The 15,606-nt window shown below is 37.7% G+C and overlaps 2 protein-coding genes across 3 annotated transcripts in view; both read left to right on the forward strand.

Annotated features, from left to right (window-relative positions):
* Positions 1-15,606, forward strand: part of eva1bb (eva-1 homolog Bb (C. elegans)) — a 519,072-nt gene that overhangs the window by 477,060 nt on the left and 26,406 nt on the right. The gene's annotated exons all lie outside the window — the stretch shown is intronic.
* The window catches only part of LOC125788965 (trafficking protein particle complex subunit 9-like), a 294,345-nt gene that overhangs the window by 225,081 nt on the left and 53,658 nt on the right, over positions 1-15,606 (forward strand). For both annotated transcript variants that reach the window (XM_049472933.1, XM_049472934.1), the window contains 3 exons: positions 1,675-1,760; positions 6,888-7,014; positions 11,540-11,672. In XM_049472933.1, coding sequence (XP_049328890.1) covers positions 1,675-1,760; positions 6,888-7,014; positions 11,540-11,672 — 346 coding nt within the window. The remainder of the gene's footprint in view (positions 1-1,674; positions 1,761-6,887; positions 7,015-11,539; positions 11,673-15,606) is intronic.

Here is a 15,606-nt window from a genome sequence, read left to right on the forward strand (position 1 = left end):
TCTGTTTTGTTTTACTCTAGAATGTGTTACAGTGATCGATTTTCAATAAATCAATCTAAAGATTGAGAAAGTGTTGCAGCTGTGTGTGAACGAGCATTATTCTGCTGAATAATGTACCCACCTCTTGAAGTGAACTGTGCAGGAGGCATGTCCATGCCTGTAATCCATTACATATATGCCTAAAACAGAACTGCATTCACAGTTTTCCAGCAATTTATCAATTTAGAGAGTGAGAGAGTGTGAGAGTTAGAGTTGTAATTTAATCCTGTAATCTGGGAGCATGCTGCTGGTGATGCTGGGTGTTGTCAGTGTGTGTATGCTCTCTCTGAGCTGATGATGCTTTACTGAATTCAGGCTCATTCTCTGATATACTGGCTCTGAACTCTCAGCTGATCCCAGTCCAGCTCCCAGCAGCACCAGAGCATGAGAATAAACACAGCTCAGAGTGAAACACAGCACTTTAATAATAAACCACTGTTAGATTATTTATTCTTTATTTTAAATTCTGTTTCTGATGTTGTTTCCTGATCATTATGTGGGATAATCAGCGTTAAAGAGCCAATAAACCCTAAACTATATATTTTTTCATTATCAGCTAAAATGTGTTTCTCTGTAATAATCAACCAAACTCTTTAAAAACGCTTTTATTGTGGTAGTTTCTGCCTCTGCAGCTCCTCTCAGGTTTAACTGTGCATGTATAGGTGAGGACGATGTTTCCGTGTACTTTGGAGACGTCCAATAATCTGCATCTCAATGTTATTAGATGAACACTGCGCAGTCCAATCAGCGCTGCCTCCTGCCCCGCCCCTAAACCCATACATCACCCAGTGCCTCTCTCAATTTGAGTTGAGGGGTTTAGTTACCCTTAATGCGGTAGTTCTGTGTCACTACACTGACAGTACTGTAACTCACATTATAATTATTCAAAGAAAATGTTAATTACAGGCCAAATTATTGTTTTTTTTATTATATTCACCTTAATTTGTGTGAATTAATTACAATCTTATATAATATTTCCACTGTGCATTGTCCAGTATGTACTATTAATTATTATGTAACTTGAATGTGCTGTTTATTCATACAGTGAATATACTGTGAAATATTCATTATAATCAGTATACTCACAATTAGGATCTATTATGAATTATTTAGTTTCTTAGCTGAATTACTTTAGAATATATATTTTATTTTCTCTATGTATTCATTGTTTATTATGAATTATTCAGAATCTACTATGGAATATTTACTTTCTGCTATGACTATCTGCATTATTCAGTGTGTAATATAGATATTCTTTCCTGTACCTGCTATTATGGAATATCTAATTATGAATAATTCAGTACTTAATATTTATTACTAATAGTAAGTAATAGTAAATCCAAGTTCTCTTAAACTCATAGCTGGCATAGAAATAGGATTATAATGGAAGATATTATTCAAATCATTATACATTAAAAAATATTAATGATCCTCTCTCTCTCTCTCTCTCTCTCTCTCTCTCTTCTCTCTCTCTCTCTCTCTCTCTCTTCTCTCTCTCTCTCTCTCTCTCTCTCTCTCTCCCTCTCTCTCTCTCTCTCTCTTTCTTCTCTCTTCTCTCTCTCTGTCTCTCTATCTCTCTGTCTCTCTCTCTCTCTCTCTCTCACTCTCTCTCTCTCTCTCTGTCTGTAATTGCAGATTTTCAGTGGGTGCAGGGAGATGTGTGTGAAGTGCAGTTGATGGTATACAACCCCATGCCCTTCGAACTTCGTGTTGAGAACATGGTGAGTCACAGTACATAAAACACTTCTCTATAACGCTGTATAATGCTTTATAATGCTTTAAAATGCTCCATTATTCTCTGTAATGTTCTATAATGCTCTCCCAATTCTATATCACTTAAATCTTATCACTTAAATGCACTATAATCTACTGCTTTGTTATGTTCTGTAATGCTCTATAATGCACTGTTAAGCTCTATTATGCTCATTTGAAGTGCAATATACTACAAGAAGCAAATAGGGCACTCTATAATACTTTATAATACTGTTTAATATACCATGATATGCTATAATGCTCTACAATATTTGATTAGGCACTATTATACTCTCTAATGCACTATAATGCTTTGGTATACTCTATAATGTTCTATAATGCTCTATAGTTCTCTATAGCATTCTGTAATGCTCTATTATGCTCTGTTATTCTTAATCATGCTCTTCATGTTTTATAATGCTCCATTATGCTCTGTAATGTTCTACAATGCCCTATAATTCTCAATTATGCTCATACAATCTGTGTACTTATTCTGACAGAGTACAGTATACTACATGAAGCATAGAGGGTCCTCTACAATACTTTATTATACTTTATAGTATGCTATAATGCTCTATAATGCTCTATAATGCTAATATAATCCATAACCCTGTTTTAAGAGTGCAGTGTACTACAAGAAGCATGGGAACTCTCTATAGTACTCTTTAATACTTGTTATGCACTGTCATTCTCTGTAATGCTCTATAGTGCTCTATAATGCTTTAGAAATCTCTATTATGCTCCGTAATGCTCTGCAATGCTCTATAATGCTCTGTTATGCTCGTATAATCTTACAGTTTACAGTTACCGGAAGCATAGTGAGTGCTCTATAATATTTTATAGTACTGTATATTATTCTATAATGCTCTATAATAACCAATAATGCTAATTTGAGTGCAGTCTACAGCAGGAAGCATATATGGTGCTTTATAAAGCTATAAAATACGGTATGATAATCTATAATACTATAACATACTGTATAATACATTATAATGCTATAATGAGCCACATGCTCATTCTGTCAGATTGTAATACTCTTTTGGTGTTGTTATGCCAAAAGTCATGGGACATCATATACAATATATCATCGAAGTCATTCATTACCACCCACAGTGGACAGTGCAGTAGGTGGTAAATGCAGCATTCTTCAGGTTCCATGAGCCATGGCAAAAGTCACGGGACACGATATTAACATGCCGTATTAACATGTGATTCCGTGCTATGTTTAAAGTGTTTAAACTCTGGCGTGTGTATTTTTAGCAGCAGCTGTTGTTTTTAGCGGTGTGCTTTGTAGTGAAACGGCTCTGCTGCTGCTGGTGTTGTTTGTCTGTATTTCCTCTGGGTGAGTTTAGCTCTGAACATCACGCAGCGATTATTATTATTCCAGCGGAGCGAGAGGAGGAGAGGAACTAACGCAGGAACAAAGGGAAGCGTTTCAGCAGGGCTTTGTGGCAGCCGCAGGTGAAAGTCTGCGCCGGACACCTCCTCTCTGAGACGGAGACACATCATTAGCGTCGCTGCACAAGCTAATTAACCTTTTCAAAGAAGGATGCAAATGAGATATTTCCAATAGGTTACGCTGGATATCCCTTAGTCCGTGTAGGCCCACGCAGTTCCGGGGAACGCAGAAAGGTCTGTGATGATCAGACCTACACAAAATCAGCTGACATCACGCCGGATCCCTGCGTTACCGAGCCGACGGTGATGCAGCACTTTATTATCGAACTTACCGACACCTTTACTGAAATCTACTGCTTCCTCTGGACACGAACGCCAAGAATACCATGTAGATATGTGAATTATTTGCGATTATACTTGGATTTCTGCATAAATTGGTGATTAAACATGTTCTGATCTTCATCTACCTCACAACAATAGGCAAACACAGTCTGCTTAAACTAATACCACACAAAATATATATATGTTTGTATGGTTTTATTGAACACAACATGTTAACATTTATAGTAAATGAGGGAAAAGTATGTGAACCTCTAGGCTAATGACTTTTCTAAGAGCTAATTGGAGCCAGGATGTGATTGGGATTGAGATTGGATGTGTTGGTTAAAGCTGCCCTGCTCTATTATTAAAATAACACACACCAGTTTTGAGTTTGCGTTTCTTAAGAAGCTTCTTAATTGCTTGATGTGAATAATGCCTCACACAAAAGATCAAGCTCTCAGAAGACCTACGTTCAAGAATTGTTGACTTGCATGAAGCTGGAAAGGGTTACTAACAAAAAAGTATCTCTAAAAGCCTTGATGTTCATGTGTCCACGGTCTACAAGACAGACAGTCTACAAATGGAGAAAGTTCAGCACTGTTGCTACTCTCTCTAGGCGTGGAAAAAGTCCTGTAAAGATGACTGCAAGAGCACAGCGCAGAATGATCAATGAGGCGAGGAAGAATCCTCTGAGGAAGAGTGTCAGCTGAAGACTTACACAAATCTCTGGCACATGCTTACAGTTTGGTTGACAAAATCTACAAAAAGGAAAACATTAAACAAGAATGGAGTTCATGGGAGGAGACCACATTGCTGCAAAAGAGCACCTGGATGTTCCACAGCACTACTGGCTAAATATACTGTGGACAGATTAAACCAAAATTGAGTTGTTTGGAAGGAACACACAACACTATGTGTTGAGAAAAAAGGCACCGCACACCATCATCAAAACCTCATCCCAACTGTGAAACATGGTGGAGGGAGCATCATGGTTTGGGGCTGCTTTGCTGCTTCAGGGTCTGGACGGATTACCGTCATCAACGGAAAAATGAATTCCTGAGTTTACCAAGACATTTTGCAGGAAAACTTAAGACCATCTGTTCCCAACTGAAGCTCAACAGAGGATGGATGATGCAACAGGACAACGACCCAAAACATAGAAGTAAATCAACAACCGAACGGCTTCAACAGAAGAAAATACTGAGCCTTCTGGAGAGTCCTGACGTCCTGAACCCAATAGAGATGCTGTGGCATCATGACCTCAAGAGAGAGATTCACACCAGATATCCCATAATATTATAGCTGAACTGAAACAGTTTAGTGAAGAGGAATGATCCAGAATTCCTCCTGACCGTTCTGCAGGTCTGATCTGCAGCTACAGGAAACGATTGGTTGACGCTTCTGCTGCCAAAGGAGGATCAACCAGTTATTAAATCCAAAGATTCATATACTTTTCCCTCCTCACTGTGAATGTTAACATGCTGTGTTCAATAAAACCATGCAAACATATCATTTGTTTTGTTTGGTTTTAGTTTAAGCAGACTGTGTTTGACTATTGTTGTGACTTAGATGAAGATCAGAACACATGTAATGATTAATTTATGCTGAAATCCAAGTATAATCCAAAAGGTTTACATACTTTTTCTTGCAACTGTACAATTAACTGTTTAGTACACCATTACAATTATTTACTAAGCTTTTAGATTGCCTTTGTGTGGCAGAGTGAATATATGGATGTGTCCTGTGTCTGTTCTGGGAACAGGTTCTCCTGCAGTGATGTTTGGAGGATTATGAAGCTGCAGATGTTGAGGGTATAAATAGAGCTGGCAGTGAGTCGGGGTGATGAAACCCGGGCGACTCGTGCGTCTCCTCTAATGATTTCATTTAGACTAATATGATTCAATCTGTGCAAACTGCATTACGCCCAGAGAAAGAGAGACAACGTCCCAAACCGGAGGAGTGCCTCACTACTGTTCACTCTGTTCTCTCTCTGTCTCAGTCTGCTTTTTCTTTAACTCTTAACCTCTCTCTCTCTCTCTCTCTCTCTCTCTCTCTCTTTCTGTCCCAATCTGTCTCACAGTCTCATTCTCAATCTCTTTGTCTCAATATCTCTCTCTCTCTTTCTGTCTCTCTGTCTCAATCAGTCAATCTCTCTCTCTTTCTTTCTCTCTCTCCATATCTCTCAATCTCTCTTTTTCCAACTCTGTGTCTCTCTCTTTGTCTCAATCTCTCTCTTTTTGTTTCAATCTGTCTTTCTAACTCTGTCTCAATCTCTCTCCTTTTAACCCTCTCTTAATCTCTCTCTAACTCTGTTTTAATCTCTCTATTTCTAACTGTGTATCAATCTCTCTCTCTCTCTGTCTCACTCTGTTTCTCTGTCTCAATCTCATTCTCTGTCTCACTCTCTCTCTTATTCAATCTATCTCTATCTTAATCTCTGTCTCTTTTCTAATCTGTCTCAATCTCTCTCCAGCTCTGTCTCAATCACTCTCTCTAACTGTGTCTCAAACTCTCTCCTCTCTTTTTTTCTTTATTTGTGTCTTAATCTCTCTCTTTCCAACTCTCTCCATCTCTTTCCAACTTGAGCGTTGTGAGCTAAAGCGATTTTCAGGCTGGGAAATGGATCACATGTGTTGGGAGTGATTTGCTCTCACACTGATCATGAAACGATTAGAGTGATTGATCTTCTGTTGAGAGAGAGAGAGAAAGAGAGGGAGAGAGAGAGAGAGCTTCTTTCACTTCTACTTTTTAAATCCTATTTTACTTTGCTTATATAACTCTTTCTTTTATTGTAACCGATATTAATGTAATCGATGTAATCTTGTCCGGGTCAATAATATTGATTTAGTTTGTTCTGTTCTGTTAAGTTTTTTTTTTTAAGTTTACTTTTTGTTTCTTTAAAATCATATTACCTCTTTTATTAGTCACATAATTGTAGAGAACTTCAGGTAGCATACTTCTTTCTCCCAGTTTTATCTTGCTTGTCAATGAATGCATGTGTAACGTGTGTCTCTTATGAGAGATGTCTGAAAGCATGAACTACAATTACACTGACTGTAGGGGGAGCCCAGGAACAGAAATAGGAGAATTAGAGTCATTGAGGGTAAGGCTAAAATATTAAAATATGGTAAATATATAAAATGGAGAAAATACACTGAAAAAAGGCTTAAATCCTATTGGTTGAGGGAAACTTGTATTCATTGGATTTAATAGCAGAATACAATTCTGAAACATCTCATCATCTGTAAAAAGCTGGATATGGATAGAGGATGAGCTCCTACAGCTGGAAAACCAGTGATCTCTAAACCGTTCCATGCCAAAAATGTGCAAAAATGAATAATAATCTATTATTTAATCAGTTATTCCCGTATCTTCAGGGTCTGCTGACGTCTGGAGTGGAGTTTGAGTCCCTTCCCGCCGCTCTCTCTCTACCTGCTGAGTCCGGACTCTATCCTGTTACTCTGGTGGGCGTCCCGCGGACCGCCGGCAACATCACAGTCAACGGTGAGATTAACTACGTCTACACACATATGCTCATCAGTGCATTTACAGAGCTGTAGATAATTAGAAGACCCTCTTTACAGGCTGTTATAAAATTCTATAGATACATAATGTGGCTATTAGGTAGCTATGTTCCCTTTAATTCAGTTAAAACTAAAGACTCTTACTTTGAAGTCTCTTACCTGAAACCTTTCCTCACCTCTGAATCATTGACTTCTGTTACAAATCTGATAAAATCTGCTTGTTTTTTAAATATCTTAGTTAGAGGTGTGCAAAATCATATCTTATACAATAATAAAATGTAAGTTTTCTTTTGTTGCAGTAGTGTATTTTTTATTTTTTTGTCATATCACCAAGAGTATCGTTATCGCGATAGTCCCATGAAATATCGTGATATTATTTTAGGGCCATATCGACCAGCCCTAAAACAAACCAAAATATTCTGCAAAGAAGCATTTAGAAGCTCTTATCTGGGGAGCTGTTAACTTGCAGATTCTGAGGCTGGTAACTGATTAACTTATCCTGTACAACAGAGGAAACACCTTAGCAACCACCGAGCTACCACTTAGCTACCACTTAGCTCGGTATCAATTTACCCTGATAAATCACTTTTTACACCGTTATCCAGCTCAATGTAGCTTCACATCTTCTTGCTAGAATCCGGAGAGCCCTGACATTTAAAACGAGGCATTAATAACTTAAAAAGTGCACAAGAAGCTTATTAAAAACCACTGTTTATATCCTATAATACTAGCTTCAGCTCCGAGCGCCACCATTACACCTGGCGCTGGCAGCTACACTATGCGAATTCTGTTCTACACCAGAGTTCTGCTTTAAGATATGTTTCCAAACATAACATGTCATACCAGGCTCTTTCAAACCATGATCTACTATACTGAATAGTAGGGGTGTCACAATTCTCTAAATCCTCAATTCGATTTTATTTCAGATTTTAGGGTCACGATTCGATTCGATCCTCGATTTTCATTGTTCTTTTTTTTTTTTTTTTTTACAGCAGAGAGGCCTATACCAGTTTTAGATTAGTCTATGGTCAGTCATTGGTTTGATTCATCAAATTTACAAGATCTTATTTTAAAAGGTGGGCTTGATATAAGTGATGCAAAGTGATACAAGTGATCTGTAATACACCACATTAGGCACTAATGGTCAAATTTAAATCATTTAATTAATATATACATATATATTTATGTAATGCCATCTAGTGGCTTTTTTTTTGGTAGCAGCAGTGTGCACTATTAAAACAGCAATGTGCAACATAACAAAATAAATAATAAAAAAAATACAGGAACAGTCATGTAAAAAATAATAGAACAATTAGAGCCTTAACAAACTGTTAAACATGAAAAATATTTTTTTTCTTTAACAAAGATATATTATTAACTTTAACTATATCTGAGAGAAAGATCTTTCTTAAGTTACCAAAATTATTAACATATTTGAGGCTAGACAAAACAACTGTTATTTTTATATTTTATTTATATATTTATACTTTAAGAAGATGAGAATGTCCACATTCTCTGGAGAAAGTGCTGCTCTTTTACGGTAGTGTAACTTCACTCCATGCCGCCTTTAACTCACGGAGGGCTTGTTAGCTGATTTGCTGGTGTGTAGGGAGCAGGTTAAAGCCTGAAACGCTCAGGGCGAGGGAGGGGGGGGAGGTCCTCCAGGACCCGGGAGTGAGAAACACACTTGTTGTGGATTAGAAGATCCCTGTTGCAGGACTTAGCATCAGTACACATGCTCCCAATTACAGGTTCTTTAGGGAGCACTTTCTGAATCCAGCACAGTTCTACAGTACGTCTTCATCCTAGAAGGAAGTGTGGGATTGCGATGCTGTTCAGAAGGAAGATAAAACATGACAGGAGAAATAAACGAATATTAATTTAGGCTGATACGGATACAATTTATTGCGCTTCACATTAGGACTGCACGATATATCACTTAAGCATTGTCATCACAATGTCAGGACATGAGATGTCACTCAAGGCAATTAAATTAAACACGTCAGGTTGCAATGTTTGTATTCTTGACACAAGAAGTAGATACACAGCGCTGTCTCTGTGTCTGTGTGAGTGACAGGCTGCTGCTGCCTGAGCACGTGTGGAAAGCTGTGCACCTCAGTCCACCTCAGTTTTGCAGTGCAGATATTTCCAGTTACAGCTGAATTCACACTTTTAATTCCAGAAAAACAAAACACTCTTATTTAGCTTTTAAAAAGCCATTTAAATGTCTGATTAAAGGGCAGATTACTGTTGTTTTGCTGTTTTGCTCGGGTTTTGAGAGCTCGGCGCTGACTCGGATGGGAGACAGCGCATGGGTGGGGGCGGGGCTGATGACAACATGGGCCCTGTATTGTTTAATATCGCGATATATATATTGGAAAAAAAACAAAAACATTTGCAATGTAAAATTTTTCCAAAATCGTGCCGCCCTACTTCACATACAGAAGTAGTGTGTAACGCTGCAACATGCCAGTCATCTCAACATGTAGAGAGTTGTAGAGGTTCCTAATGATCCTCCTGTGATAATCCATCCCATAATAACTTCAATATTTTCACACAGTTCCTGCAGATTGTGCGGTAGAGGTGTAGGAGTGTTGATAGAGCAACCAGTAGTAGCATCCCACACATTTTCTATAATCAGGCATGGTATCTGTGGTGGTTGCTATGGTGTTGCTGGGTGGCTGCTTAGGTGTTGCTATGATATCCATTTCGGTGGTGGCTATGGTGTGGCTAGTTGATTGCTAAGGTGTTGTTAGGTGTTGGTGGCCAAGTAATGTATTTGCATAATACAGACTATAATAATGTGTTTGCAAGGTAGCTGCTAAGGTGTATCTTTGGTGTCCATTGTGGTTGCTATGGTGTTGCTAGGTGGTTGCTAAGGTGTTGCTATGGTATTTGTGCGGGTTGCTATAGTGTTGGTAGGTGGCTGATAAGGTGTTGCTATGGTATCTGTGGGGGTTGCTATAGTGTTGGTTGGTGGCTGATAAGGTGTTGCTATGGTATCTGTGGTGGTTGCTTTATTGTTGCTAGTTGGTTACTAAGGTGTTGTTAGCTATCTCAAGAATTGTGGCCCAAGTTAAAGAGACAAAAATCTGGAGGAATAAAAATAAGAAGAAGAAAAGTGCAATTGCAGTCACACTAATTATATAGTAACCAAAAAAAAATGTTAAACGAACACTTTAAAAGTATCTTCAAGTGATGAAACTGGCACTCATCAGGACCGCCCCAGATAAGGAAGAGCAAGAGTTCCGTTTTGTTGTACAGAATAAGTTCATCAGAGTTACCAGCCTCAGAAACCACAAGTTCACAGAGTATTTTGGTTTGTTTAACACTGTTTTTAAGTTACTACACGATTCCTTATGTGTTCCTTCGTAGTCTGGATCACTTTACTATTCATTTACTATGTAGGGAATTAATAAAAACGTTGAGTAAGAAGTGGTGCTGTATATATAGAGAAGGAAAGGAGGTAATCCCTCTTTGAAAGGCTCATTAAAACGCTAGTACGGTTCTGTTCTCCTGTTCAGAGGCAGTCCTGTGTTGTGTCTGATCTCCTGGTGAACAGGAACGCTGTTCTGAAGCTTTTAGCGAGCTCTCTTTGATCAGAATTGCTAACACAGCTAAACCTCTGGGGCAGCGCTGTGCTAACTGCTGTCTGCTAGCTGTGATTTATTATTCAGACTGTACTCATTGTTTTGGCCACACTTTATATTTAATGATCTGCAGTTCTGCTGCTGTTGTTGAGCGGTGTTCAGGTCCTGTGGGGGGCGTGGTTCAGCATGGGGTCACACGGTTTATTATTAGTCTGGTTAAATCAGTACAATAAACATGTTGTCGCTGTTGAAACAAACAAAAAAAAACTAATTTAACTATGTATTATTAAAGATGTACAATAAATCAGTTTATTATGCATTATTTTTGTAATGCATTTACCTGCTTACAGTGGCAGAGGGAGCTCTTCATGCAGCAGACTCTAAAAAAAAAAGAAACATAACGATGATTGAGGTAGAATGAGAGTGAGAACAATCTTGAGTAGAGTAGAGCAATGCAGAGGAAGGTAGAGTAAGGTAGTGTGGTAGAGTAGAGTGAGGAATAGTGAGGTAAAGAGTGAAATAAATTGAGGTAGAACAATGAAAAGGGAGGTAGAGGAAGGTAAAGTGAGCTAGAGCAAGGTAGAAAAAGCAAGAGTGAGGTAAAAAGAGGCAGAGCAAAGAAAAGTGAGGCAAAGTGACATAGTGTGTGCTTGAGTAGAGTAGGGTACAGTGAAGTAAAGGGAGGTAGAGTGAGTAAATATAAGGTCGAGTGAGGTAAAGGAAGGTAGAGCCAGGTAGAGGTAGATAGATTGAGGGAGAGCAATGTAGAGTCTGTGCAGTGTTAGGTGTGACAGAAGTTATGGGACTGAGAACTTGTTCATCAGTAACGTTTGCTAACTGTGTGTTTCTTTGTTTTGTTGTGTGTATGTTGTGTTGTGTTATGTGTGTGTTTGTATTGTGTGTGTGTGTGTGTAGGGTACCACACGTCGGTGTTTGGTGTGAGCAGTGACTGTCTGCTAGAGAGTCTGGTGGGGGTGAAGTCGAGCGGCTGTGCGGTGGAGGTAGTGCCGTCCCTGCCACGCCTCCAGCTCAGCACATCACTACCACGGTACAGCTCCTCACTTCTCCTCATTTCTCTTCTCTTCTCTTCTCTTCTCTTCTCTTCTCTTCTCTTCTCTTCTATTCTATTCTATTCTCTTCTCTTCTCAGCATTTCTCTTCTCTTCTCTTATATTCTCCTCAATTCTCTTCTCTTCATTTCCCCTCATTTCTCTTCTCTTCTCTTCTCTTCATTTCCCCTCATTTCTCTTCTCTTCTCTTCTCTTCATTTCCCCTCATTTCTCTTCTCTTCTCTTCATTTCCCCTCATTTCTCTTCTCTTCTCTTCATTTCCCCTCATTTCCCCTCATTTCTCTTCTCTTCTCTTCTTAGCATTTCTCTTCTCTTCTTATCATTTCTCTTCTCTTCTCATCATTTCTCTTATCTTCTCTTCTCTTCTCCTCAATTCTCTTCTCTTCATTTCCCCTCATTTCTCTTCTCTTCTCTTCTCTTCTTAGCATTTCTCTTCTCTTCTCATCATTTCTCTTCTCTTCTCATCATTTCTCTTCTCATCATTTCTCTTCTCATCATTTCTCTTATCTTCTCTTCTCTTCTCCTCAATTCTCTTCTCTTCATTTCTCTTCTCTTCTCTTCATTTCCCCTCATTTCTCTTCTCTTCTTTTCTCTTCTCTTCCCTTCCCTTGCCTTCCCTTCCCTTCCCTTCCCTTCTCTTCTCCTCAATTCTCTTCTCTTCATTTCTTTTGTACTGTCCTTTCTTCTCTTTATTTTCTGCCTTTTCTCTTTTCTTCTCTTCACATTTTGCGTCTCTTCTCTTCTCATCAGTTCTCATATTTCTCTTCTCTTCATTTCTTTTTCCATTTTCTTCATTTGTCTCTTTTCTTTTCTTCTTTTTAGTTCTCTTCTCTTCGTCTCCTCTCATCCCTTTTTCGCTTCATTTTTTAATCTTTGTTTATCTTCTCTTCATTTGTTTTCTCCTCTCTTCTCTTTTCTGTATTTCCTCTGTTCTCTTCATGTTTCTCTTCACTTTTCTTCTTTTTTCTTTTCTTCTCCTCTTATCTCATCTCTTTGCATTAGTTTCTCTTCTCTTTATTTCTCTTGCCTTCTCATTCCTCTTCTCTGTTCCCTATTCCTCTTTTCTCTCATTTGTATTCTCTCTGCTTTCCTTAACTTTTGTTAAAGTTGTTTATTTAAAGACACGGTTTTGAATTCCTGGAGAGTGTCAGATTGTCTGAGCGAGAGATGAAAGGACATTAGAGCGAGACACAGATCAGAGTGGATTTGTAGTAGAAGCATGAAATCATAAATCAGCAGGAACTGGTGTATTTATGATAATGGCTGTTGTGGAAAGTTGTTATGTGGGTTTAATGGTGTCAGTAAAACTGTTCTAGTGTTTGAGTTGCAGATTCTTATATCTGAGAGACGTGCGGTGAGCAGAGAATGAGTCATAACCAATGCTGGAGATGTTCTCTGAGGAATGAGACGATAATGAGCTGGTGGCTGTTTTTAGACAATAGCTGATTACAGGCTTCTACTCATTTCTCTTCACTTCACTTCTGAATTTCTTCTCTTTACTTGATTTCTCTTTTCTCCTTATTTCTCATTCTGTCTCTTCTTTTCTTTTCTCTTCTTTTCACTTTTTTCAGCTTTTTTTTCTCAATTGCATTTCTTTCCTATATGTTGTGTATTCCAAGAGAGAATCTAAAAGATTTAAAAGTAAAAGTGAGATATATTGAGATGATTTGTGAGTTGATTGAAACCTTTAATCATAATCTACTTTTTAGTACAGATGATAATGGTGGTTTTACACATTAAAACAGTCAAATCGTAATCGTCAAATGTGTTTGTGTGAGTAAAAGTAAATTTTGCAGATATTCTCTGAGGAATGAGACGATGATGAGACTCTCTCTTTACTTGATTTCTTTCTTCTCTACTCCTTATTTCTCATCTTGTCTCTTCTTTTCTATGCTCTATTTCTATTTCTATTTCTCTTCTCTTTTTTATATGTTCTTTTCATTGCTCCTGGTTTCTCTTCTTGTCTCATCATATTACTCTTAAATTGTCCTTCACTTCATTTCTCTTCACTTTCTGTTATTTCTTACCCATATATTTTGTTCTCATTTCCTCATTGTCTCTTTTTTCTGTTCTATTTATTTATCTTCTCTTTCTTATGGTTTTCTTTCCATTGCTCTTGGTTTCTCATCTTGTCTCATCATCTTATTTACTCTTATATTTTCTTCTCTTCATTTCTCTTCACTTTCTGTTTCTTCTTTCTCATATCTTTCCAATTTCTTCTCTGATATTGTTTCATTAAAAGGTTGTCAGAGAATCAGTGAGATATAAGTGAGACACAGTGATATTATTTGTGAGATGATTGAAGTACAGATTTAGGATGATTACTGTTTTTATGCGTTGAAGAGTAAAATCATAACTGTGTTTGTTTGAGTAAAAGCAAATGTTGGAGATATTCTCTGAGGAATGAGACATTAGTGAGACGGTGTTTGTTTATAGGTGATTGTTGATTATAGGCTTCCCCTTATTTCTCTTCTCTTCACTACATTTCTCTATTCTCTTCACATTCTTCTTTTCATTTCTTTTTTCTTATCTTTAATTGATTTCTCTTTTCTCTTCTCGTTATTTCTCATCTTGTCTCTTCTTTTCTTTTTTAAATTTATCTTCTCATCATTGTATTTACTCTTAAATTTTCTTTGCTTAATTTCTCTTTATTTTCTGTTCATTTTCTTTTTTTTTTCTTTCCCACTTCTTCTGTGATATTTTTTTTATTAAAGGTTGTCAGAGAATTAGTGAGATATAAGTGAGATACAGTGAGATGATTTGTGAGTTGATTGAGACCTTTAACCATGCTCTACTTTTTAGTACAGATTTAGACTGTTTTATGCATTGAACAGTAAAATCGTAGCTGTGTTTGTGTGATTGAAAGTGAATGTTTGAGATATTCTCTGAGGAATGAGACGATGGTGAGACGGCGGTTGTTTTCAGGTGATAGCTGATTACAGGCTAATGGTGATGAAGCTGCACTTTAGCAGTGTGTAATGTACACAGAGCTGCAGACAGGAACACTCTGTAATGGAGCGGTTCTGGAGTTAATGACGGGTCACAGGCTTCAGTTCTGAGAGGTTCACACTCAGACCTTCTCCAGGCTAATAACAATACTTTAGGATATTCACTACAGCACCAGCCTTCAGAGAAAACTGGCTTTAGAAAAAAAATATATTAGGACACTTCATTAAAACCTTTCTCTTTTATAATGTACTTTAATTATTGCTGTCATTGTTTGAGTAGAGTAAAGTAGAGAGAGGTAGACTGAGTTTGAGAAAGGTAGATTAAGGTAGAGCAATTTAGAATGAGTTAGAGTAAAGTACAGTGAGGTAGAGCATGGTAGAGTGAGGTGGATTAAGTTAGAGCAAGTTGGAGTGTGGTGGAGCAAGGTAGAGTAAAGTAGAGTACAGTGAGGTAGATTAAGTAGAGTAAAGTAGACCGAGATAGAGCAAGGTAAATTAAGTAAAGAGAGGTAGCTTAAATGAGACCAAGATAGCATAAAGTAACGTGAGGTAGATTGGATTAAAGTGAGGTAGATTGAATTAGAGTGAGGTAGAGTGAAGTAAAATCAGGTAGGTTAAATTAGACTGAGGTATGATGAAGTAAGGTAGAGTGAGGTAGACTAAATTAGATGCCTGGGGTGAGGTAGATTGGATTAAAGTAAGGTAGATTGAGTTAGAGGGAGGTAGAGTGGGGTATAGTGAGGTAGAGTAAATTAGAGGTAGACTGAGGTAGATTTCAGTTTTATTTTTAGGCATGCACTGAATAATTTATACTAATCAATGATTTTTTTTTTCTTTTTAAGGCGACACAAAAATACATTTATGCTTTTGTACTTATTCAGTGGTGTAAAGAGTGCAGAAATAAATGAAAACCTGTGGGAAAAAAAACAACATTTAGTTACATTTAGTAGTAGAGTGAAATTACA

Source organism: Astyanax mexicanus, unplaced genomic scaffold (genome assembly GCF_023375975.1).
Source record: "Astyanax mexicanus isolate ESR-SI-001 unplaced genomic scaffold, AstMex3_surface scaffold_31, whole genome shotgun sequence".
NCBI lineage: Eukaryota > Metazoa > Chordata > Actinopteri > Characiformes > Acestrorhamphidae > Astyanax > Astyanax mexicanus.